The sequence below is a fragment of the Antechinus flavipes genome, chromosome 5 (genome assembly GCF_016432865.1).
Source record: "Antechinus flavipes isolate AdamAnt ecotype Samford, QLD, Australia chromosome 5, AdamAnt_v2, whole genome shotgun sequence".
Lineage (NCBI taxonomy): Eukaryota > Metazoa > Chordata > Mammalia > Dasyuromorphia > Dasyuridae > Antechinus > Antechinus flavipes.
The window spans coordinates 66,130,470-66,153,904 of NC_067402.1; the positions used below are offsets into that span (position 1 = coordinate 66,130,470).

Genomic DNA, 23,435 nt, shown 5'->3' on the forward strand with positions numbered 1-23,435 from the left:
TGAAGAATAAATTCTCTTAAAGTTTCTGTCTTGGTATTTCTCTTAGCAGCCATATTTATTATGGTCCTACTTGGAATGAAAACACGGACTCCACGTGAATGTGAAATCAGAAAGTTGTTTGGTAATCTACTCATCTAAATGAGTAGATTGGAAACATATCTCTATATTCTGAACTTTTCCCCCTTTTCACTCTTCACAGGTGTTGCTTATAAATGTACTTTGACACCAGATGATGTCTAGGAGTGATTCACAGTTTCTAATTAGATGAGATTAAAAGCATTGATTGTATTTGTGGAGTCAAACAAATGATGGCTTTGGGGGCCTAGAAATCAATTATTGGCTTGACAAAATACACAGACAGATCTCTAGGAGATTCCTTTGTACGGGATATATGGCTGGATAACCCCTTCAGGGACTGAGGTTTGGAGAGGCTTAGATTGTGATTAAGATGACCGAGTCTGAGTCTGTTTCTGAATTGCCTGGATACTGCCTCCAGCCAGCCATTCAACCTCTTCTGCCATGCTGTGAAATGTATTGGTTTCCTGCTGTCTCTAAAATCTAGTCATTTTAAGGGAAATGCCAAAGAAGTATTACATTCAGTGCAGACAATTATTAACTTAGATGGAGCTGAGGAGCATCTACCATGTGGCAGTATGGATTTGCTTTTCTTTGCTGAGGATTTCTTTTCTTCCTGCCACCTTATCATTTACTTGTCCTTCTAATATAGTTAACTACCTTCATTCCTTCTCCAGTCTTTACTTTCTCCTTGCCACTAGAATCATTCTTTCTCTTCTCATTACTGCTCATGAAGCCAGAGCTAGCATTCAAGCTTTTGGGAGGATGAGATCCCTAGACCCTGCAGACCATCATCCCACTGGTGATGCTGCCAGAATCAAATGAAGTCTTACATTTTTGTGGTGGAGCAGGGGGCCCCACCTGATAGGAATAGGGGGAGAAAAGAGTTAAACAGGACATGCGGTGTCCTTGATATCCCAAAGGGAAGCAAACATATTTTTCTTCTGGAAACATTGTTGTGGCTTTAAAGTTTAGCTACTTAATTTTATTATTTCCAGAATCTGTGATGATTTTGTCCATGTGGAGATTCCTTCTACCACCAGAACACAATCTTCTCTTTTCCTTACTAGCTGGCTTTATATAATCTTGTATCCAACCCTCTAATGATAAGTCTCTGACTTAGGTTGGGCTTGGATGACAGACATAGTCAATATCTGGCTTCTTATTTGAATCTTCAGAGCTCTGAGCACCTATCATAATAGAAATACAGTGGAGAGTTGAACATCATCATGTATTTTCAGGTTGATCCAGCCCAGGAACTTAACTATCACTTTAAGCCAGTTTTGAGGTAGGGGTAGGGGGCTGGTAGAATCCATTCTGAACTCCAAACAAAAAGATGAGTACCTTATGGAACAAAGCTGGTTATAAGTGGAGGTCATGTCTTGGCCCAATGTTACACCCTTACTTACTGTTTTGTACTTTCATCTACTGCCATGTTTTGATTTCTTGGTTCATGGAAATAAAGAGAGACTATGGTTCCAGATTCAGGGTTTTTATTTTATTTTATTTTGTTTTGTTTTGTTTTCCAAGAACTAACCCCAAAGTTGCCAGAATTTTGGTTTAGAAATTCTGGATGTTTGCCCTTGATTTTGTTGGATCTCAGCTATCCTCTTTTGAAATTTTGAGAGTTCCAGAAAAGTGCTCTTGGAGACATAAGGAAGCTTGCATGCAAAGGAGATTTCAGATAATATGTTCTGTATATAGAATATTTATTATATCAAATATATAATATTTTATACTTAAATATTCAGGCTGTAAGAAACACCAAACAATCACAATTGGCTATATTATGTATCAATTCCCATTTTAGAAAGGATAGTATTTCTATATTATTAGGCCTATCTATATAGCAATCTAAATGGATCCTGTCACAGCATATACATCTCACATTACTTTCAAGGCTCTGAGATTAATCTCCTAGTAATGTCAATCCAGCATTGTAAAATTAGCCTCTCTAGTGCCAGGAATCACAAAATGCTGCTGCAAGTTTATCCTTGGTAATCCTATTTTTCAATTGGACTCTGAAGCCAAGTTTTGTGTTTCCACCATGCTTTACTTCATAGCCATTGCCATAGTAATAGCCTGAGAATAAAGAGTTTGGCACTCTGATCAGCTGACCAAGCAAGGATTAAAGATCACCCACAACTCAACTAGATTTTTTTTTAAGCTAATAAAATTTTACTTAATGTAAAAAAAAAATAAAAATAAAAATCCCAAATTCCAATAACAACCAATTGATAGAGTTGGATATGGGATAGAAAATGGAATATTTTCAAATAATATGTTACTTTTTGCTTACTTTCCCAAGATGTATAGATATAGACTTGTATGTATGTATGTATCCAATACACATATACACATACAAACATGCACATATTCCAGAACTTCTTCAATTGCATCAGACCTCATTTTTTATGACAAAGAGATCATTTCAGATCCATCATTTAGGGGCAGATGCAGGGAAGCCTAGGTACATGATATTGCCTTCTCTTAAATGGCATAGAAATCCTAAAGGGAAGGCGTATGCAATGAAGTATATCAAAGCTGACTTAACGCCCATCTGTGCACAGCTCCTTGTCTAATAGCATTTTTCTACATTGGAGATGGGAATCTAAAGAAATTCTTTCACCACTTCCTTTCTTTAGTTGCCATCTAGAAGTAAAGCTGAGGGATTTAGAAGCAGAAGCAGATGAACTGGTAACTCTTGTCCTCCTTTCCTAGTGTAGTTATTATCCTTTCTTGTTGCTATGGAAATAGATGCTTCAGAAGAAGAGAAATTGATTAATGTTAAGGCAGTTGAGAAGGCAATTTTAACTATTCCCTTTACTAGTTTTCTGATACAATACAAGAGTAACTGTTTCCAGTCTTCTTTTGTCCTGTTTTGGGGGGAGAAGGAAGAGGAAAAAGGAAGAGAAGAGAATAATATTAAGTCTTTGAACCTGGAACAAGAGGGAAATATGGTTTGAATTCAATGAATGAGATAAGGATCTAATGTATACAATTTTGATGTCTTTTGTCCTTGATGTTCTATCTTATCTCACTTCAACAAACTTGTGAAATGGAGTGTGCCTGGTCTCAATTGTTGCATTATATGACATTTCCCAGAGCTAATCTTTTCTAAAAATAAAGTATCAGCATACATTAGTTTGACTCTTCAGTGACAGTTGAGAGGGTGTTTGAATCTTGGTTTTATGCTGTGGAAACCTTGAGATAGTTTTCAAGGGCATTATCAATCAGTCAACCAACCAATGAGCCCAGATGAAGCTCCTACTATATGCTCTTTGTTGGATCTTCAAAAACAAAAGCAATCCAATGTCTGCCTGCAAGTACCTTACAATTTATGTGGGAAACCACATGGAAATAAATACAAGGAAATTGGTAGAGGATTAGCAAGATTGGGACTTAATTCTTGGGGGTATCAAAGGAAGCCTTAAGAAGTAGCTAGCCCTTGAACCAAGCTTTGAAAGAAATGAGAAATTCTAAGTGAGAGAAAGGAAGTGGGAGCTTAGTCTTGCAAAGTCAAGGAGATGAGAGAATTATATGTGCAACAATTATGCCAATTTGTTTGGACCATAAAGCACTAAATCATTCTTTTTTCTTTTTTTATATTAGTTGATGTCTTCTGTTTCTTAAATTATCTTGGCTGTCTCAAATGTACCTTTCCCTTCCAGAGAGTCATGCCATGTCATAAATCATATTTTTTAGAGAGGAAACAAATCAATACAACTGATCAATACATTGAAGAAAATTCATTAACAATTTGCAAGGTGTTTTGATTTGCATTCTTATTAGCTATTTGGAGCATACTTGTGTAATTATAGATACTTTTTTCATTCTTTTGAGAACTGTTTATTCAGTTAGCATCCTCTTGGATCCTTCCAGGGAGTGTTGTACTAGTCTCTGTATCTTCTCTGACTTCCCTTATCCTGATAAAACAACCAGACAAAAACAAACAATACAAAAATACCAACAATAACAATAACATCTTCCCTTGCACATTTTACCACCTTTTACTCCTATTTCTCTCCACTTATCCACTACTAAATTTCTAGCAAGAGTGATTTAGTTTCCTTGTCTTAATACCTTGAACAACCCAAAAGTCAGATTAACTCATGCTTTGATTAAATACCTACTGTGAACCAGGCACTGTGCTAGTGGACAATGGATATATTGGAGAGACAAAGATAACTGATATTTGAAGGAAACCAGGGAAGGTAAAAGATGAAGGTGAGGAGGAACAGAGTTCCAGGTTTGGTGAACAGCTAATGAAAATTCCTGGAGTTGGGAGTGTGTAGTGTGAGGAAAGGGCAAGGAGGATATCAGAGTTAGGGGGTTGATGTATTTGGGGGAACAGTGATGATCAGGAATAAGAAAACTAGAATAGTAGGAAGGGGCCAGCGTATGGTTTGCTTTTCTAGCAAACAATTGATCTTGTCAAGTGAAGAATCATGGCAACCTACAGTTAAAACCAGATTTAAATACAAACTCATCATTTCTGCCTCTCAGAATGCTTGTCATCATGGCTTTACTCCTCTGTGCTCTTAGTTTCTTCTGTAAAGTGGGGATAAAGTGAGGTCATATTTATAAAGTACTTTGCAAACCTTTAAGCACTATCTATTTTCTAGCTATTATTAGATATTACTTTTAGTTTTCTTTAATTTTCCTAGTACTATATTTTCTGCACATGCTCTATCTCTGCCTTCCAGGAGTTTATATTTTGCTGAACTAAAGCATTAGGGACATGAAATTTGTAGAATGCTCTTAATGAAAACATGAAAAGGGAATAGACAAACTTTTATGAGAATTCATGGTTGAAGTGGTGACTCAGCTGTATCCAGTTTGAGAAATAATATGTTTTCAAAATTTTCAAGTTGCCTCCTGCTACAAAAGAAAACAGAACAACATTTTTTAGCCTTAATATTTTCTTGGCAATACTATGTGGTTGTGACTTACTGGACATAATATTCAGAAGAAGAAAAAATTACAAGTTGCCACATGATACAGCATGTTGCCAATGTTTAGTGTGGCAGAAAAGAGGTAAAAGGCATTCTAAACTCAGGCCTCAGCAGGTCTGAAGTAATAAGGTGGATAGAAACAAAGTAACAACTAAAAGAGAAAAGTGGTTATTGTAGGAAAATCTCTAAGGAGAGTTCCACCTTGACAATGAAACTCAGTAATCTCTGAGATTGGTCTCTTTAAAGATAGCATCTTCTACCTATGGCAGCCAGTTTTGGAGAGGAAATAAAATACAGCCTGAAGTTTTCTACTGACATAACCACACAGACACACAACTTAGGGCTTGGGAGTTTCTTTATCACAATCCTTGTATTATTCCTCCTCTTGCATAGCACCAAGAGTATAGATAACTGGAAAAGGAGGTGAGATGATCAGTGTCTAGGTTAACATTCTGAAGGCTGTTGCAATAATCATAGTACTTGAGGAAAATCCCTAGTGAACAGGGGAAATCTGTGATTATGGAGTTTCTGTGACAGATCGAAAAAAGAAGACCAAAAAAGAGTTTCAAGTATAGTATACTTGATGGGAGAGTACTCAGAGAAATATCAGGGTAGAAAGATGCTGGGGAAAGACCCTGCCAAACAAAGGAGAAGGGAGGAAAGGAGGCTAGACTTCTCCTTCTGAGGATGAATAATTGGGAAAAAGAGACTGAGAGTGATATTTAATGGTGATTGAGAGGTCAGGTCATTTTACTGGTTGTTGGTAATGGGAACTTTGAAGAGGGAATGGGGTGAGGTGAGGGCAGGAAAGAGTAGGAATTGTGGAATGAATCACAGCTGCCCCTGAGAATGTGACGGGCAGGAGGGGAAGCTATGGGCAAAGTGCCTTTTTGCATGTAAAGTAGATGGAAAATCCTGGACCTTCTAACTCTGTGCCTAGATTGAACAACCTGTACAAGGAATGGAATCTGCTTTAGTTCCTCTTTCTCGCTTGAAAGTGAGTATATCAATTGTATTTTAAATGCAAAGCATAATCATAAATCTGGGAAAGTCATTTAACCTCTTCAGACCTCAGTTTCCTCATCTCTTAAAAGAGGAATTTGGACTAGCGAGTTACTAAAGTCTCTTCCGGCTCTGATCCTTTGATCCTAGGGCTTTTGGGGTAGATTCATTGCCTTTTTATAAAAATAATCTAAGGAATTGCCTTTTTGAACTAGAGACAGCTTATAGAGTTAAAAAAAAAATACCACACAACAAACTTTCAAATCCTGAAGAAGGAATTCAATTTTGCTGAAAAAATGAATATACAAATATGTACAAAATTTGCTAGAGTAGCTTATTCACCTAGCAGAGCAGTATGTTATACTCCAATTTAAGTTCTAAGCAATTTGGGTTTAGTAGTGAAACTTTGGAATCTCCATGCCTAAAACAAACATGTGCAGATATGCTTTAAAATAAATCTTTCACTTATTTTCAAAAATTCAAATGGCTTTATTAACTTTTGTTCATTAATTTTTCTTTATGGAGTTTGTCTGCAAGTAAGGTAAATAAAGGTAAATAATGGGTATTCAAAAGGTAAGTTCTATTGAGTTAGCTTAAAACTATCATTTTTAGGTTTTAACAACTTTTCCTCGAAATAGGGATTTGTCCAAAATTATACATTCAGTTATTGATCAACTCAAGAGTAGAAACCAGGTTGCACTTCCTGCTATAAGGCTTTTTCTATTTAAGTAGAATGAAGGAGAAAGGACTGAATGCAGAGCATTCTGAATAATTCAACTAAAAATTCTTTTGCATTTATCATCATTTTGTACTTATATAAGTATCAAACTTTTTCACCCTAACTTCTCAAGGCTTACAATACTGTACTTGAGATCAAAATATATTAAAAGTTTCTAGTGTTTGAGTTATTGTTATTATTGTGTTGTAATTTTTTTGGAGGGTATTGGAGGATGCATCCAGATACTCAAGTCTTTAATAAGCTTGGACCTTTTCTTTATTCCTATTCAAAATATGAAAATGTTACAAATTGTTTTCGTGACTTAAGCTGCCATTTGCATACAGTCTTCCGCAGTGCTTTTGTGTTTCCAACCTTCACAATAAAATAGAGGGAAAGATAAAGTTGACAGTATAATTGAATTTGAAGTAGCTGCAGAGCCGGGCTTGTTGCAACAGCTGATTTGATCCCTGGGCTGCCTTTCCAGAGCTATTTATGGTAGATTAGCTGGTATCAACACTCTACTGTTCAGCCCATAAAAGGCTGGTCCTATGTGAACTTGCCACACTGCATTTGGCATAGTCCTCAGAGGCTGCCGAGATTGTCTAGCTTCGTGTGGATAAGACCAGTGATGGATGGGAGCACAGAAGCCAGACTGACAAACTGCAGCCTTGAGGACTCCCGACTTCTAAGGACTTGTAAAAGAAGACTCTGTCCCAAAACGCTCCGGTACTCCTTGCTCAGGGGAGATTTGGACCTATAGCTTTTGCCCTGTTCACGTAGTTGGCTTCTATACATGCTTATTGGAAAGTCCCGAGCTAAATTTACTCTCTTCTGAATCATCTTCACCGGTATGACTCTGTGTTCTTGTAGAGTGTATCCTTGGAAGTTGAATTTGTTGAAACAAGTCTGAAATAACAGAGTAGAGACCATCAAAAATAGAATGAAGAGGATCTAACTTTTTGTGTCTATTGGTGGGATAGAGGTTTTGTGTGTCTTTACTTTTTCCTCTTTTAACTTAGAAGACCAAGGATCTCTTAGAAATTTGAAGTAAGTGAAAATTGTTTCTTTTAAGTCTTAAGAGATGGTTATTGTCATTCTAGCATGTGTTTTAGGAATGTATGGATCTGAAATGCTGTGTGATTAGGTCTTTTAGCCTTCTTTGAGTCTACCCCCTGAGGTATTTGGGAGTAAGCTAAGGTGTTTATTTTTGGTAGGACATTGGGGTTCAATTCTGAAGAAAGACTGCTATAAACAACCTTTTAGTATGGGTAGTAAACTGTCTACATGTTAGCTTCTCCAATCTCATAATCTAAAAACCTGTAATCTAAGAATTATAAATAAACTTCCAGCCCAGTGTATTTTAATAACTTGTTTTTGGCAATCTGAGCAAAACATTCCCAGAAGAGCAAATTAGTCAAAATAATGGTGAGTATTTAGATAAGTAAATCAGAATTCTACCTGCAATTTAATATTTGATTTGAGGAAAGACACTTGTGTAAAACTTTGAACTTATTGGCAGCACATGTTCAGTATTCTGGGATTTATGTTCCATGTTCTTTCTATGTTCAGTTTACAAACTAAAAATTACCCTTGAGGAGAAAAGTTGTTTTGTTGCTGAGCCATTTTAGAACTTGGGGCTGAGGCTGCTCAAAACATTTGCTCCTTTCTCTAAGTTGGAAATGTAGTAGTTAGATGTAACCTCTATTCAGCAAGAGAAATCTTGTCTCTGAGCCTGACTGGAACCTGACAGGTTCACTTGATAACTCATCCTCAGTTTCTTCATCTGTAAAATAGTAATTACTTTATATGGCTCTGAGATCAAAAGAGAGAATGCTGATAAAGTACTTTGTGAATTTTAAACTCTATAAATGGAAATAAAATATAAGCTATAACTTATATTTGTATTTACCTATAAGCTTAGATTTATAATTATAATTTTCTATAGAAATAGAGCTATATAAAAATATCAATTATTACTCTTATTAAGTAATAATAAGTTATCAGGTATGATTCACATAGTTTTTAAGTTTTTTTCCTTCAGAGATGTTTCTTTATATAGATTCAAATGGACTAATAATAGTCATAATTTCATCATTTCTAAGAGGAATATTTATAGAGAAGAGAAAATTATTTTAATGTCAATAGAACCCTCCTTAACAACAAATAAAGTATATAGTCAAGCAAAACAATTCATTACATTCATCCTGTCTTAAATTGTATGTCTTCTTCCTTACCAGTGCCTGAATTGGGAGATCTCTCCTTTTACCCCTTGAGATGAGGTGTGATCTTTATCTTTTCATGTAGATTTTGCCAAGATTCTCTGGATGCTTAATATTTCTGATTTTTAGAGTGGCAATGGTAAAAGAACATTGGATCTGGGGTCAAAGGACTTTGAGTTGTATCTTTGGGTGATCTTGGCCAAATCATTTAGTGTCTCCAAGCTTTATTGTTCTCATCTGTAAAATGGGAGGAATTAGTCCAGGTGATAAAGTCCAGCTTGGAAATTACAATTCTTGGAATTTCAGAGTTGTTTTACTTTGTATTTCTCTTAATAGTGGTTTGACATATTCTTCCCCATGGTTATTGAACATTTTGCCTTTCTATTTTGGAAAATTGTCTGACCTTACCACCCTGTTTGTCAAAATGTTTAAAGAACTACATTCATTGAAGGATTTGGGGACCATAAGGAGTGTTGTGGGGAAGTGCCTTTGACATATTATGGGTTAGGAAGGGAAAGTCTGCTCTAGAAAGCAGCTTGCTGAGTAGGAAGTAATACCTCCCTTTTAAGAGGAAAGGGTCCCTAGTGTTTGAAGTATTCTTTGCCATTATGTTAGCAGAAGTATGTTCATTTGGTGAGGTTTGCATTGAATTATGAGGATTTCTACACTTGGATTTTTATTTTTGGAGCCCTAGGGTCCCCTGTTTAGTAGCAACACATGCATACTTCATGCCAAAATGCAGCTGCATTAATCCCTAGAGTATTTCTGCCATATTCTTATCCAATGTGAAAAGGGCATATTGGACTCTGGGAGCTATTGGAATAAAAACTATGTAAGAAGAATAGAGTGCTGTCTTAATAGGATGGAACAAATGGGTTTGTGTATATGAGCTTTTGCCAGTACAGGAAATTAAGGCACATTCAACAAGATGAATGACTTCAGTATTGGAGGTTTGCTTGAAATCAAGAAACATCATCCACTAAGGTGATTTGATATGTGTGCACCTTATCAGGCACTGCACTTGATATTTTTTGAGTAAAACATTCATCTAATCACTTTTATATGTTGACTTTTCACATCTATATGCTGTCTCCTCTTGAGGACTGGTGGGGAGTATTGTAGCTTCTTGATTTTTAAACCAATGTATGTTATAAACAAGTACTATTGAGGCATGCTTGGGAGAGATTCAATTTGTTTTTATAATATGTTTCTTTTAATTCTGAAAGTCTATTCAAATTGTAGTTATTGTTCTTCCAACCTAATAAAAAGGTTCATAAATAAAATAAAGGGATATAGGGTGTGTATAAATATAGCACAAATGATATTATGTAATTGGGCTTTGGTTTTTGTTTTGGACTCAATTGTCTTAGTATGTGGGGCTTTCAGTCAATTGAGTATTTTTATTTCAGTCATTGGGATATAAATAGAAACATTCAAAGAGATTCTGCCTTCTTTGAACTTATAGTCAGGAAGAACAACAGGAACACAGTAAATCAAGATAGAATGGTCCAGATTGAGGGGAAGGCATGGGGAATCATGGAAGCAGTGGTTCTTGAGCTGAACTTAGAAAATTGCTAAATTTATAGAAATGAGGAAAGAATATCTAAGGAGTTGGGGACAGCCTGCGGAAAGGCAAGAACACAATGGAAGATAGAATGTTGTGTGAAAAAGTCTTGTATTTAGCTAAAGAGAAATTAAAAAATAGGATAAATCAGTTATTGATCTGAATATATAGAAGATGTGATCCATGGGAGATGAATAAATATAAATTGAGATTTGTTCAATACAAGAAATATTTATTAAGCATCAAATATGGGGAAGATATAATGCTGAGATAGGAAGGTGAAACTAAACACTTCAAATCTGTAAGGTGCTTTTAATCTAGAGAGATTGTTTCTTAAGAAGGGAGGGCAGACTCAATTATGCCCTTATTATTTTTTGCTGAATAACAGATTATATCTTAATTCAAATAGGTAGAAAAATGAAATAATCAGAACATAATATTTGCATTCACAGGATAGTGGGAAATGATAAAGAAATTAGTCTAGCTTTTGGGGTAGTGGGAGGGTAGGTAGGTGGCACTATGGATAGTGTGCTGAGCCTGGAGTGAAGAAAACTTGATTTTACATTTGACCTCAGACACTAGCTGTGTGATCTTAAGCAAGTCATTTATCTTCTGTCTGCCTCAGTTTCTTTGACTGTAAAAAAGGGATAATAATTGGACCTACCTCCCAGAGTTGTTGAGAGGATAAAATGAGATCAGTCAGTTATTTAATCAGTAAACACTTATTAAGCATCTATTATATGCCAGGCTATGATAAGCTTTGTAGATACAAAGAAGAGTCAAAGACTCTTGAAGTCTGAAGAAGTTACAATCTAATGGGGAAGACAACATGCAAACAAATATATACAAATAAGTTATGTATGGATAAATAGAAAATTATTAATAGAAAGAATACACTCAGTTTAAGAGGGAATGGGAAAAGCTTCCTATAGAAGGTGGAAATTTAGTTGTACTACCATTGTCACTACCAACATAGTAGGAAAACAACAAATTTGTCAATGTGTTAACATGTTTTCTTCAATAATGAGGTCTACCTTAGCTAAAGCGACCATTTTAGAAATAAAATTGAAATTTTAAGGAACAAATTATAGCCAAATCAATTGCACAGTGATAGGAACTTTGTAAGTAGAAAGGATGGGATAAATAAATAGCTTTGGCATGTTTTTTGGTTTGTTTTTAACATTATCTTTGTTGGTTTAATGGTTAATGCAGAAATTTGTTTTTCATGTCTATACATATTTGTAATGCATTTTAGTTTTCTTGCTTTCTCAATGGATTGAGGTGGAGGAAGACGATTAGAGAGAAAATATAAAATTAAAAATTGGAGAAAAACACCTATACATGTCATTTTTTTCAGTGCAAATTAAAGAAAACAATAGTATATTAGTTCATCATGTGTAGTTAGCAGAAACAAGCCCAGGCAGTCTGAAAAGTTTTGCAACAGTTAATCCATATAACCTTTGCAAATTTCTTTTCTTAAAATGCTTGAGTAAGCTAAATAGGTTGAGAAGATCAAAAAGAGTTGTGCATGCTATAAATGGTAAAAATTTAACATTATTATATTGGTTTTAATTACCACCAAATGTTCATTTAGCTGCACATACATAACCCAATTGGCTAATCCACAGATTTCTGACTAATTTGTGTTGAATTTTTGGGGGAAAGAATCCATCACCATGACTAGATAAAAAATTCTTGGGTGCTTTTAATTTGAAGGATTCAGCTTTTTAAGACCGAATTATGTTTCATTGCACAAGAGAGATAATCTCTTTCATCTGGAATTTATTTGTATTTATATAGCATCTTTTCTCAAGAGGTTTCAAGAAGTTTCATGGAGAACTTTCCAACAGCCAACAATTTTAGTTATTTCAAAAGTTAGATACAGAGACCAGTTATAAGTAGAGAGACCCATGAAAGGAGAAGGAGTCAGCAAGGACTCTGTAAAGATCTTGTAATGGGTCTTAGGGGTTCTTAACCTCTTTTGTATCATGTATCCCTTTGACAGTCTGGTTTTTACCAGAAGACCATTTAAGGATTCTTCTAGGAATCTCTTCTCAGAATAAATTCAGAGAATAAAATACATAGAATTATCAAGGAAACTAAAAGTTATTGAAAATAATGATGTAATTTTTCCTATTCAAGCTCATGGCCTCCCTGAAATCTACTGGACTTCTTAGTTAAGAACTCCTAGAAGAACAGAGCATCATAGACTTAGAACTGTGCCAACTTTAGAGGTCACTTCAACAGCTCCCTTACTTTACAAATGAGAAAATTGAGTCTCAGAGAAGTAAAGTGATTGATATATGGTAGATCTAAGCTTCAGACCTAAGTCATCTAACTCTTGATGAGTTCCTTTTTTGAAACAGATCTAGTCTGGAGCCCAAAGGTGTCTGAGCACTGAAGGGAGTTCTGTCACATGGGGCAAAGTAGACTAGTGGGGATAGCACTCTGGAAGAAGACTGAGAAGCTATTTCTGTCCCTGGCTTTGTTGCTACTGAGCTGAATGCCATAGCACAAGTCATTTAACACCTCTGTTTTGATTTCTGAAAACTGTGAAGTTGAATTAGATGATATTTGAGGTCCTTTATTGTTTTAACACTCATTGATTTGGGGGTGGCCTCTGGCCAAAAAAAATATGATCCCATAGGTATAATTACCTTCTTATTGGAATCGTGTTACATATTTACAGTATTTCTAGGGTTTACAGAGCACGTTTTATTTGATTCTCACAATGACCCCAGAATCAGTTAGGTAGACTTATGGATAGAGCACTGGCCTGAGTCTAAGTTCTTCATCAAAGACATGGGCTTTCTGTGTGACCCTGGATGACAAGTCCCTTAACTTCTCTCAGCGTTAGTTTCCTTATTTGTAAAATGAGAGCCTTAGCATAGTGCTTGGCATGTAGTAAGCACTTAGTACATATTTATGGACTGACTTGACTGTAAGGTCACTTCTAGCTTTAAGTCGGTGATCTTATGAACTCAGTGATGCAGGTAGTGCAAATACTATTATAAGGATTTTTATCATCATCATCATCATCACCATCACCATCATCATCCCTGTTTTATAAATGAGGAAAACTGAGGCCCAGAGGAGTTAAGTGACTTGCTCATAGTGATAGTTAAGGGCAGCTAGGTAGTGTCATAGTACAAGAGTAGCAGATCTGAAGTCAGGAAGACTCATCTTCCTGAGTTCAAATCCAGCCTCAAATATTTACTAATTGTATGACCCTGGGCAAGTCACTTAACTATGTTTGCCTTAGTTCTCTCATCTGTAAAATAGTCTGGAAAAGGAAATGGCAAACCATTCCAGTATCTTTGCCAAGAAAATCTTAAATGGGTTTATGAAGAATCAGACATGACTGAAATGACTGAACAACAAATAGAGTAGTAGAAGCTGTATTCATAGTATTCCAAAGCCCATGCTCTTTGCACTAAGGTAGGTCCCAATCATTATTATTAAGCATAAAACTAATTTTACAACTATAATAAATTTTACACAGCTGTGGTGTCACTATTACAGATTCATTTGAAGGTTATTGAAATACCAAACTATTTAAAGGGTTGTAAGACTTGAAAAATAACTGGAGTATTTGGAGTAGATGAGTGATCAGGCCAGGCAGACTGTTTAATGTAAGGTCTTACCAGTTGCTCTTCTGAGCTAGTAGTTGTCTTAAAAACATTGGATCATGGAACCATAGGTTTAAAACTGGAAGATACTTTAGAATCCATCGAGCACAATCTCTTCATTTTATAGATAAGGAAAATAAGGCACAAAGAGTTATATCATACAGGAATTCAGTAAGCAGAGCTAGGATTTGAATCCTATTTATGAAAGGATGTGTGTGTTCTCAAAAGGTTGGTCCAGAGACATATGGTGCCAGAGGAACCGGTTGCCAATGGAAAATGCCATAAGAGGAAGCCCAGCTCTTACCCTGCTGGAAAAATGTGTGGACAGTTGGCATAGCTGAGATAACCAAAAATTCATAAACCTATGAGAGGAGTTCACTGATCCGTGGTACAGAGAATGACTGTAAGGCTCATCAACACAATTGATTTGCTGTTTCTAAAAACAAGGAATAAAAACAAGAATACAAAAGTACAGAAAAGTCCAAGAAACTCTTTACAGAGTTTTGTTTGTTTTGGCATTTGATGGACTTATATTCTCACTGTGTTGAATAACAACAAATTCTTAGGACCTTAAGTTACCTTAGACATTTTATACTCTTAAATTTAGTTTGGCTCCTATTTCATACTGATTAGAAAGCATTCCTGCTCCCATTTGTGGGAGGGTGGTCTCAAAGTCAAAATGATTTCCTATGTCAAGTATAAATGTAATAGAATACAATAAAATTCTTAATCTAGTCAAATAAGATAAAATTCTAATATTCTATGAATTCCAGTTGGAACACCTGAATTTTCACCCTAAGAACAAAATAGGACTTACCTTTCTTGTGAAAAGCATATGTTATACTTCCTTAAGTTGTCTTAAGCAATGTACATACCAGTGGTAAAAAGCCATCCTTTGTTACTGAACCCTTTCATCAAGAGTAACTGAATATACTAAATCAGATTGAATGACTCTATAAAAAACAGTCCAGCTGAACTATTGAGCTCAATGGATATTTAAAAATAACCAGTTGTGGTGACTACCCATCTCAGTTTCCTCCTGACCTTATTTGGGTTTTCTAGAAGGGGTGTATACATATATAGAAATCATATAAAGGAAAGTCTTCCCCTCCAATTTTTACCCTTCTCCCCTTTCCCTCCTCTTTTCTACTATTTTTCCTCTTCCCATCCTATTCGTCTTCCCTTTTGTCATGATTTTTCCTTTTTTCTGTTTCCTTTCTATCTTCTTTATTTTTCTCTTCCTGATTTTCCCTCTCCCTTTTTGTGTTTTTTCTTTCCTTATCTCTTCTCTTACCTTTATTCATCTTCTGAAACCAAAATCAAGATCTCTACTCATGAATATCTGTAAGTTTTCCTAAATATAATGTATGCTACAATTATGGATGAATGTAGTAGCTTTAAAAAAAATCTAACTCTATAATACTTTTTATAGGAGAAAGACAGACAGAGGGACAGGGAAGAGAGAGAGTGAAAGAGGGAAACGGTGGGAAGAAGGGGATAGGAAGAGAAAGAGCGAGAGAGAGAGAGAGAGAGAGAGAGAGAGAAGGGGAAGAAAGAGAAAGAGAGAAATTGAGATTGATTCCTTTTAATTTAGCCCTCTGTTGGCTAAAGTCCTCTCTCCATTCCAGTTTAAATTGTTAACAGACTGAAGGGCAGGTTTTATACAGAAGGTTATAGAAGTGAATTTGGATAAAAAAATTTTGCAATATTGCAAATGAAAATAAGAATGCAGAACTATAAATTTGAATTTATGTTGCCTGAAAATCATCAATGCTTTGGGTCATCTGTCATAAAGAATGACACACTGGTTTAATTATAGTTGAGTAAAAATTAAAATAAGACATCAGCTTCTGCTTTGGTGTTCATTATCTCCAATTTAAATTTAGAAATGTTGCAATTCCCCCAAGCCTCAAGGGCTACTGATTTGTTTGTTTTGCTTATTTGCTTATCTGTCTGTCTGTCCAATTTTTTTGTCTATCCTTTCATTTATCTATTTATCCATCCATTTAATTTATTTATTTCCTTGTTTGCTCACATATTCATTTGTTTGTTGATTGATTGATTGATTCCATGCCAGAACAAGATGAATTTCAGGATCTAAATTCATATGTGATTCATGTGAATTTCTGGGACTTGTCAAGGGTAGCTGTGAATATGTGACTAGGTTCCTGGGACTTTAAATACTGGCAATGACTACAAGCACTTCGTCTCAGTTCAAAGCTCTTTTGTTTTAAAACTTAACAGCCAAAGAGTAAAAGCTGTTGACCCTGACCATAAATATTTATCATAAGTCTAGTTCCCGTGGGCTAACAGCAATCATTTTGGCAGGGAGCTGCTAAGATCTGGCAGGCACAGCAAATTATGAAAGAAATTAAGGTCTGTATATTATCAGTATTTCTTAAATGGGTCTCAGTTTTCATTTGTAACCAATCAGGAAAGGTTTCTTCCTGAATTTTAAATATCGTTAAGTATCAAATACAAGTATATGTACTTAGCTTAGGTGAACAAATGGATGGATAGAAAAAATTGTTCGTTAAACACTTATGTGCAAAGTGAAAAAGAAGAGTTTCTGCTTAGGCAAGACACATGTCAATTGTAGGTGGTGCCTGTATCCTTGGGTCTCTGCCCCATTAAAGCACTTAACCAAGATGAGGAATGGGGAGTAGATCTGTGTCAGAGGGAGATTCTGGGTCCTCTCCAGTAGGGATAAGGCTAGAAGAGTCCATCTGATCTGGGTAAAAGGAGCAAAGGAGATTGGTAAGATTTGGGGGCAAAAGGAGTAAGGATGGGGGGGGGGGACGACGTCATGGTTGGTGCTAACTGGGTGGTACTTTACATCCCAAAGCATCAGGGACACCTACTGAGGGTAAGGCAAGTTGGAATAGCTTAGTACCAGCTTCTAACAGATAGGCAGTTAGGAAAAAAAGGGGGATGTGTGTCCACAAATTGTATCCATTAGCCAAGGAAAACTCTGCTGACAAGAGACAATGTGATTTGGTGGAAAGACCACACTGGTCTTAGAATTAGAGGAGATGGATTTGAATCTCTGCTCTGCTACTCACTATTTGTGAGATCCATCTGGGTCTCAACTTCATCTGTAATTGGACTTGGAATTGGATCAGGTGACCTTCTAGCTCCAAACCTGTGATCCAATGGAGAAAAGATGGCCTTTTAAACTACTCTGAATGCTAGTGTTTGCCGGCAAGAATGACTGTGGTTATTACCCCTTTTTTAGCCCAGCAGACAGTGGCAAAGTGAAAAGTCTGAAATGACACACTTTCCCATAAAATGAACCTGGTTAGAAGCCCTCAGGGCAGCTGTAGTAGTTCTCAAGTCTTTGCAGGCCAGAGTCCCTCTCTGCTCTAATATAGAGTATAGTTGTTAACAGGTGAAAAGCAAATTTATGATCCAGAAAGTTTGTCTAATACTTGAAGCAGAAACAAAAAAGCCAAGTGAAATTCCTCCACCTACTCTTTTTCCCCCTTCTTTTCCTTCCCTTTTCTCCATTAGAACGAGCAAGAATTTCTAGAATAGAAAGAGAATGTCATGGTACTGTGGAAAAAGTCACAAGATCTGAGTTCAAATTGTCTTTGCTTTGAACCTGTGAGAGCTTAGCCAAGTTTCCCTGGGCTTCAGTTACCTCTTCTATAAAATGGAGATTTGGCCTCTACTGGTCCTTTTCCTAGTGATTCTAAGATTCCTAAAGAATTCAGTGAAAAGGAATATTCTTTGACCTTGATACTTGGTTGGTAGGGATTTTTTATTCTTTTAGGGTTTTTTAAACAGGGAGAGAAGGGAAGGGAATAAGCATTTATATAGTATCTGTGCCAGGTACTTTGTTAAATGCTCTAAAATAATTTTTTATAAATAAAATCTCACTTGGGAATAATTTTCTCTCAACAACTCTTCCCTGAGAATCATCCTAGAGAGCTTTATTTTTAAGGAAAGAGGAAAAAAATAAGCAAAACTGATTTCTACATCAAAAAAGTTTAGAAAATAATTGCTATATCCTGTTCCTCTGATTCTTCCACTTCTGAAAGGAGTGGGGTGGGCATCTCTTCTCCTTTCTCTTCTTTGGGGCCATATTTGCTCTTGGTGATTTTCAACATTCATTTTTGATTGTTTTATGCTTTAGTTGAGATTGAAAATATTTAGGGTAGCTTAACAACTTTGTGCTGTCTCCTTAATTAAGTACCATACACACAGTAAATAAAGATATAGCTATAGATATGTATACATATCTATATCTTTTTCTGTGTACGTGTATATTTGTATGTGTGAATGTGTATGGAAAACAGTTCCTTCCTCTAGAAGCTTAGCTTTCATTTATTTGCATCCTATTCAGTATACTGCCTGGTTCAGTAGAGTATGCAAGGGCTTGATCTTACTTTTGCATTTTGGAGGTTTGTTGCATATAGCCATAATGCACATTTTGATTATAAAAGACCAACCATTTTCCCTTACTTGCCCTCATGGTAATAAGCTCGATTTTTGAACCTAGTAAACCCCTTTTGCCCTACCAAAATTATAGAGCATTTATTTTGTATAAAGCTTGAATCTACGTACTAGGTATATGCAAGTACCTTGAACTTAGGGATTGTTGATCCTTAGTGAGCTTCATGGAGCTCAGCCTATAAGTTACATAGTTGTATCTAACTTAGAGATAAGTTGGGATCTGTTTTGGTGGAAATTCCCAATCAGTCACCAAATATTTATGTAAATGCAGATACAAACAAAAGGAGCTTACATCTTAATGGATAAGGGAACAGTTATTTATTAAGGACCTAATGTATGTTGGACATCTTACAAATACTGTCTCATTTCCTCACAACTCTGGGAGGTAAGTGCTATTATTATCATCCCCATTTTACAGAGGAGGAAACCAAGACAGAGGTTAAGTGACTTGACTAGGGCCATACAGTTTGTGTCTGAAAACATACATAAAATAAGAACTAAAAGGGCTGGGGAGATTTTGGGGAAGGGTGTGGCAGGCAGGAACTTGCTTTGAAGAAAGTGGCAAGTAAAACCTAATTTTTTTAGATGTGATCCCAAATTATCTCAAAACTCACCAGGGGTAGAAGTGCTTTCTTTCCCCCTCCCTAACCATGAAGAGATCGTCCTGTGAAAAGGGCCAGTAGGACCTAGGGAAGGGAACTTTGATGGTGAGAAAGCAGCCACTTTAAGGTAGTAAAGTTCAGAGAGTCAGAATCAACCTGGAGGGAAAGGAAGAGCTTTAGCTTGGATCCTCTTCAAAATGGAAGTTCCAGGAGAAACTTGGCAATGGGAAAAGAGGGACAGAGAGATGTTTCAGCATGAGAAGGTTCTGGTTGTAAGGGAAGTGCCAGAGCGAAGAGACAGCCAGGGCATGAATCTTGAAGCAATATAAGCTTCTAGACTGGGAGCTGGGAAGTTATCTCATCTAACCATCACTTTTTAGATAGGAAGAATCTGGGGACACACTAAGTGGCTTGCCCCTAGTCACACAGGTATCTAAACAAAGGTTGGAGTTGATCTCATATCTTCATTCCAAGTGGAACTGATTCTTAGTGGAGTCTGCAAGATCAGAACTATTTTCATGTTAAAGACATTTTGATTTTTAATATGATAAATGTAGATCGATGTAACACACATAACAATGATTTTTAGGATTTCTGAAATCAAAAAGTTTGAAAGCTACTGCATTATAATATCTTTAAGATAACTTGAGACTATGATGATTATGACTGCATTAAATGAGAGAATATCTATAAAGTGGTTAGCCTAGTACCTGGCCTAAAGTAGACACTTAATGTTTATTTTCTTTTTCTTTTAAACATATCATTCTGTGGTGGTAGTGGTAGTTGTTCAGTTGTTTTCAGTCAAATTAAATTGCATAAGTCAATTAAAAACATATGTTAAGTATTTTATAAACTTTATGTGCTGTTTAAATGCTTTGTTGTTCAATCATTTCAGATTCTTTATGACCCTACTTGGCATTTTTCTCGCCAAGATACTAGAATGGTTTGCCATTTTACAGATGAGGAAACTAAGGCAAACAGGGATAAGTGACTTACCCTCAAAGTCACACAGCTAGGAAGTACCTAAGAATTGATTTGAAATCAGGTCTTCCTTACTTCAGGATTGGTGCTCTAACCAGTGTATCACCTAGCTGCCCCTCAGTGCAACGGAGGGCATCCCAGTTCTCTGTCAGCTCCAGGAAAGATCATCCAGCTTTGGAATAATTTTGCTGTTTTAGAAGATGTTCTGAGCCAGACTCTTAGAGGAACTCCCAAAATGTCTCCTAGAGTGGCCCAGGGGAACTGCTTATTCTGTTGGATTTAGGCATATTCCTCATTGAGGAAACTTCATTATAAACTAGCAACTAATAGATTGGCTGCTAGGCTGTCCCCAAAGGAAGAAATAAAATTTGCATTCTAATAGAACCTCCTTTTTAATGAGATGATCCAGAGTTTTCTTGGCAGTGGATACTTACAGATGGCAAATAGCTTATCCAATACTCACCATGAGAATTCCCTGAGCCAAGTGTCCAGATCTTTGTGCCATTGTATTGGCCACGGATAAAGGAGTTGTATAAAAACTTGTTGATTCCAGAGAGTGAAACCTGGCTTTCTGCTCTTAATGAAGTGCTAAAGAAGTCAAGGAGGAGGAAAGTGAGGTTCATAGAGATCAAATGACCTGACCTGGATCACAGACTTGGCAAAGGGATGTCCAAGCCAGCAGAGTTAGCATCTTGTAGAGTCTCCCTTTTTCTGCCTTTGAAAAAGCCCCCTGGAACCCTTCAAATAAGTGTGAACAGGGGAGTGAAATCTTGTAGAGAAAAGCATTTATTCCTTTAAAAAACTTATTTGGGAGTCACTGTTACATGTCTCTTCTCACATTTTTCAGGTTGGGAGGAATGAGCATAGAAAGAAAAATTTCAACATACAATAAGTATCCTTAAGAAAGCACTCTGGAGGTAATTTAAACAGCCCCTTTTTCAAATAAAGTCTGATCAAGTCATAAGTGATTTGGTGATTGTTGCACAGCTAGTTAAGAAACAGAATCAGCACTAAGACCCAGCTTTCCTAGCTCTCCAGTCTAATGCTTTTAATAATAACTGTACTTTGACTTGTCTCAAAATTGCAACTGAGCTACAGGATGAAAAATATACTTAAGATGGTCGAAGATGATGATGATAGCATTGTTAGCCTTGGTTATCACCAGGATAGTATTTTATTGAAAAGGCATGAGTTTTTTAAAGAGCACAGAATATTCAGACAAAAACATGCTCCTTTAGAAACATTTCAGTGTTGCTGTGTAAATAAATCATGCTAAGACATTTCTCTTCAAGTTTTTGTCCCCTTGCAGAGATAAGAATGAGCAAAACCAATAAGATTTTAAGGTCAGATTTGAAGGAGGAGGTGAGCTTAGGAATTTCTCACATTTTTAAATTGGGGATAGAATTAAGGAAAGAATTCCTTCCCTTTCCATGCTCTTTCCCCCACAATTTCCCCTACTCCAGGTACTTGTTAGGAGCTTTCCTGAGAGATGACCAGTGTGAATTATGCATCATATGCTTTTAACATAAAATTTTAAAACACATCACAATGCATCTTATTTGGTGTTTTATGTACTGTGCTTCAGTTAAAATGGAACAATTTAATTCAACTCAACAATCATTTCTTAAGTTTGACAGCAAGACTAGATGAAGAGTAGCCTTCTGCGTCAAAAAACTTGGTTTCTAGGTCTACCTTTTTTTTTTTTTTTACCTGTCTTGACTTTGAATTTCTGGTCGAATCACTTGTCTTCACTGGGATGCAGAACCCTCTAAGACCAGAGGAGTCTCAGCCATATAAGATGATAAATTCAGTGTGTAGGACAGTGCCACGCATTTTGGTGCTTGATAAATATTTATCAATTAATTCAAGAGAATTTCCTGATCTACCTTGGCAGGAGTTCTTCATTGGGTTGATCACTATATCAAAGAAATACCAGGTCCAGACCAATTCACTGATCAATCCAGCGAGGCATCAGGCAATGCAATATAGGCAAACACAAGAGAAGTCCCTGGAAGGGAGTTTGCATTTCACAGTAGCTTGAACAAATTGTACACACAATTTTGGCCTGACGGATAGGATTCTATACTTTTTTTTTTTTAAGAGCAGTTAGGATGTTTCAAGCAGCTACTTGTTAGTTCAATTAACCCACCTTTATGAAGTGCTTTCTTTGAGTATAGTTTTGATTAAATAATAAACTGGGCCTCTTAGTTGCCTAGAAAATAAGATTAGCTTTTTAAAAAAAATTATAAAGTAAAATGATGACGTGCTAATCTGGGTTACTAATTACTAAATACTAAAGTAGTTAGATACTTTAAAAGATCTCTTTAGGATCAGCAAGATGCCATGGATGGCAGAATGGTCTTGGAATCAAGAAGAAATAGTTGTGTGATCATTGGCTAGTCAGCTCTCTGTACCCAAAGTTATAAATAAATTAATGATCTCCACTAGTGGAGAGAATTTCCATCTGCCAATGAAATTATAAATCTGGACCAAATGACCCACTATTAAATAATACACTGGGCCAATTAAAAAAAAAAAACTATGGTAAAATTATCTGTTAAGTAATTTTAATTCAATTCAGTCAACATTTATTGTTTCATCAAGGCATGGTGCTGGATCTGATATAAAGAAAGTGAAAAAAACCTACTCTTTGCTTACATTCTTCTTGAAGGAAGGCACAAGTAAAGTTAATGAAGCAATCATTTGAAATTTAACCCAACATCCTAAGCAGTCTGAGAGCTGCTGGTAGTATTCATGTTGTTGTTTAATCATTTTCAGTCATGTTTGACTCTTTACAACCACATTTGGGGTTTTCATAGCAAAGACACTAAAAAGGTTCGTTATCTCATTTTACAGATGAGGAAACCAAAACAAACAGAATTAAATAACTTGCCTGGAGTCATACAGCTAGTATGTACTTGAGGCAGAATTTGAACTTTTGTCTTCCTGATTCCAGGCCTAATACTCTATCCATTGTGTCTTCTGGCTGTCCAGATCTTTTTGAAAAGAATGATGCTTTTGCCTTATTTGGTATTTAGGATGTGGTATTTATTCAAATGGCAGAAGAAAAAACACTTGATTATAGAATTTGCTTTTATATTTACATTTGAATGCAGATATACACGCATATGAGTTGTTTGGAATGCATTTCCCTCACAAAAATTATGTTCAATATAGTATTTTGATGGTAAAGAGAAGTCAAGGTTCTGGGGAAGAAGAGGAGCTGGGAGGGTAG

The 23,435-nt window shown here is 36.1% G+C and overlaps 1 protein-coding gene across 23 annotated transcripts in view; it reads left to right on the forward strand.

Moving 5' to 3' along the window:
- The window catches only part of SVIL (supervillin), a 256,175-nt gene that overhangs the window by 73,154 nt on the left and 159,586 nt on the right, over positions 1-23,435 (forward strand). For 10 of the 23 annotated variants that reach the window (XM_052001674.1, XM_052001675.1, XM_052001672.1 and 7 more), the window contains exon 1: positions 15,318-15,506. The exons of 2 other annotated variants lie outside the window; for them this stretch is intronic. In XM_052001674.1, the coding sequence (XP_051857634.1) occupies positions 15,353-15,506 (154 nt within the window). In that variant the 5' untranslated portion in view covers positions 15,318-15,352. Of the gene's footprint in view, positions 1-7,439; positions 7,599-7,664; positions 7,798-15,315; positions 15,507-23,435 lie in introns of those variants that run through there. 11 more of the 23 variants (XM_052001670.1, XM_052001671.1, XM_052001681.1 and 8 more) reach the window with 6 other exon arrangements.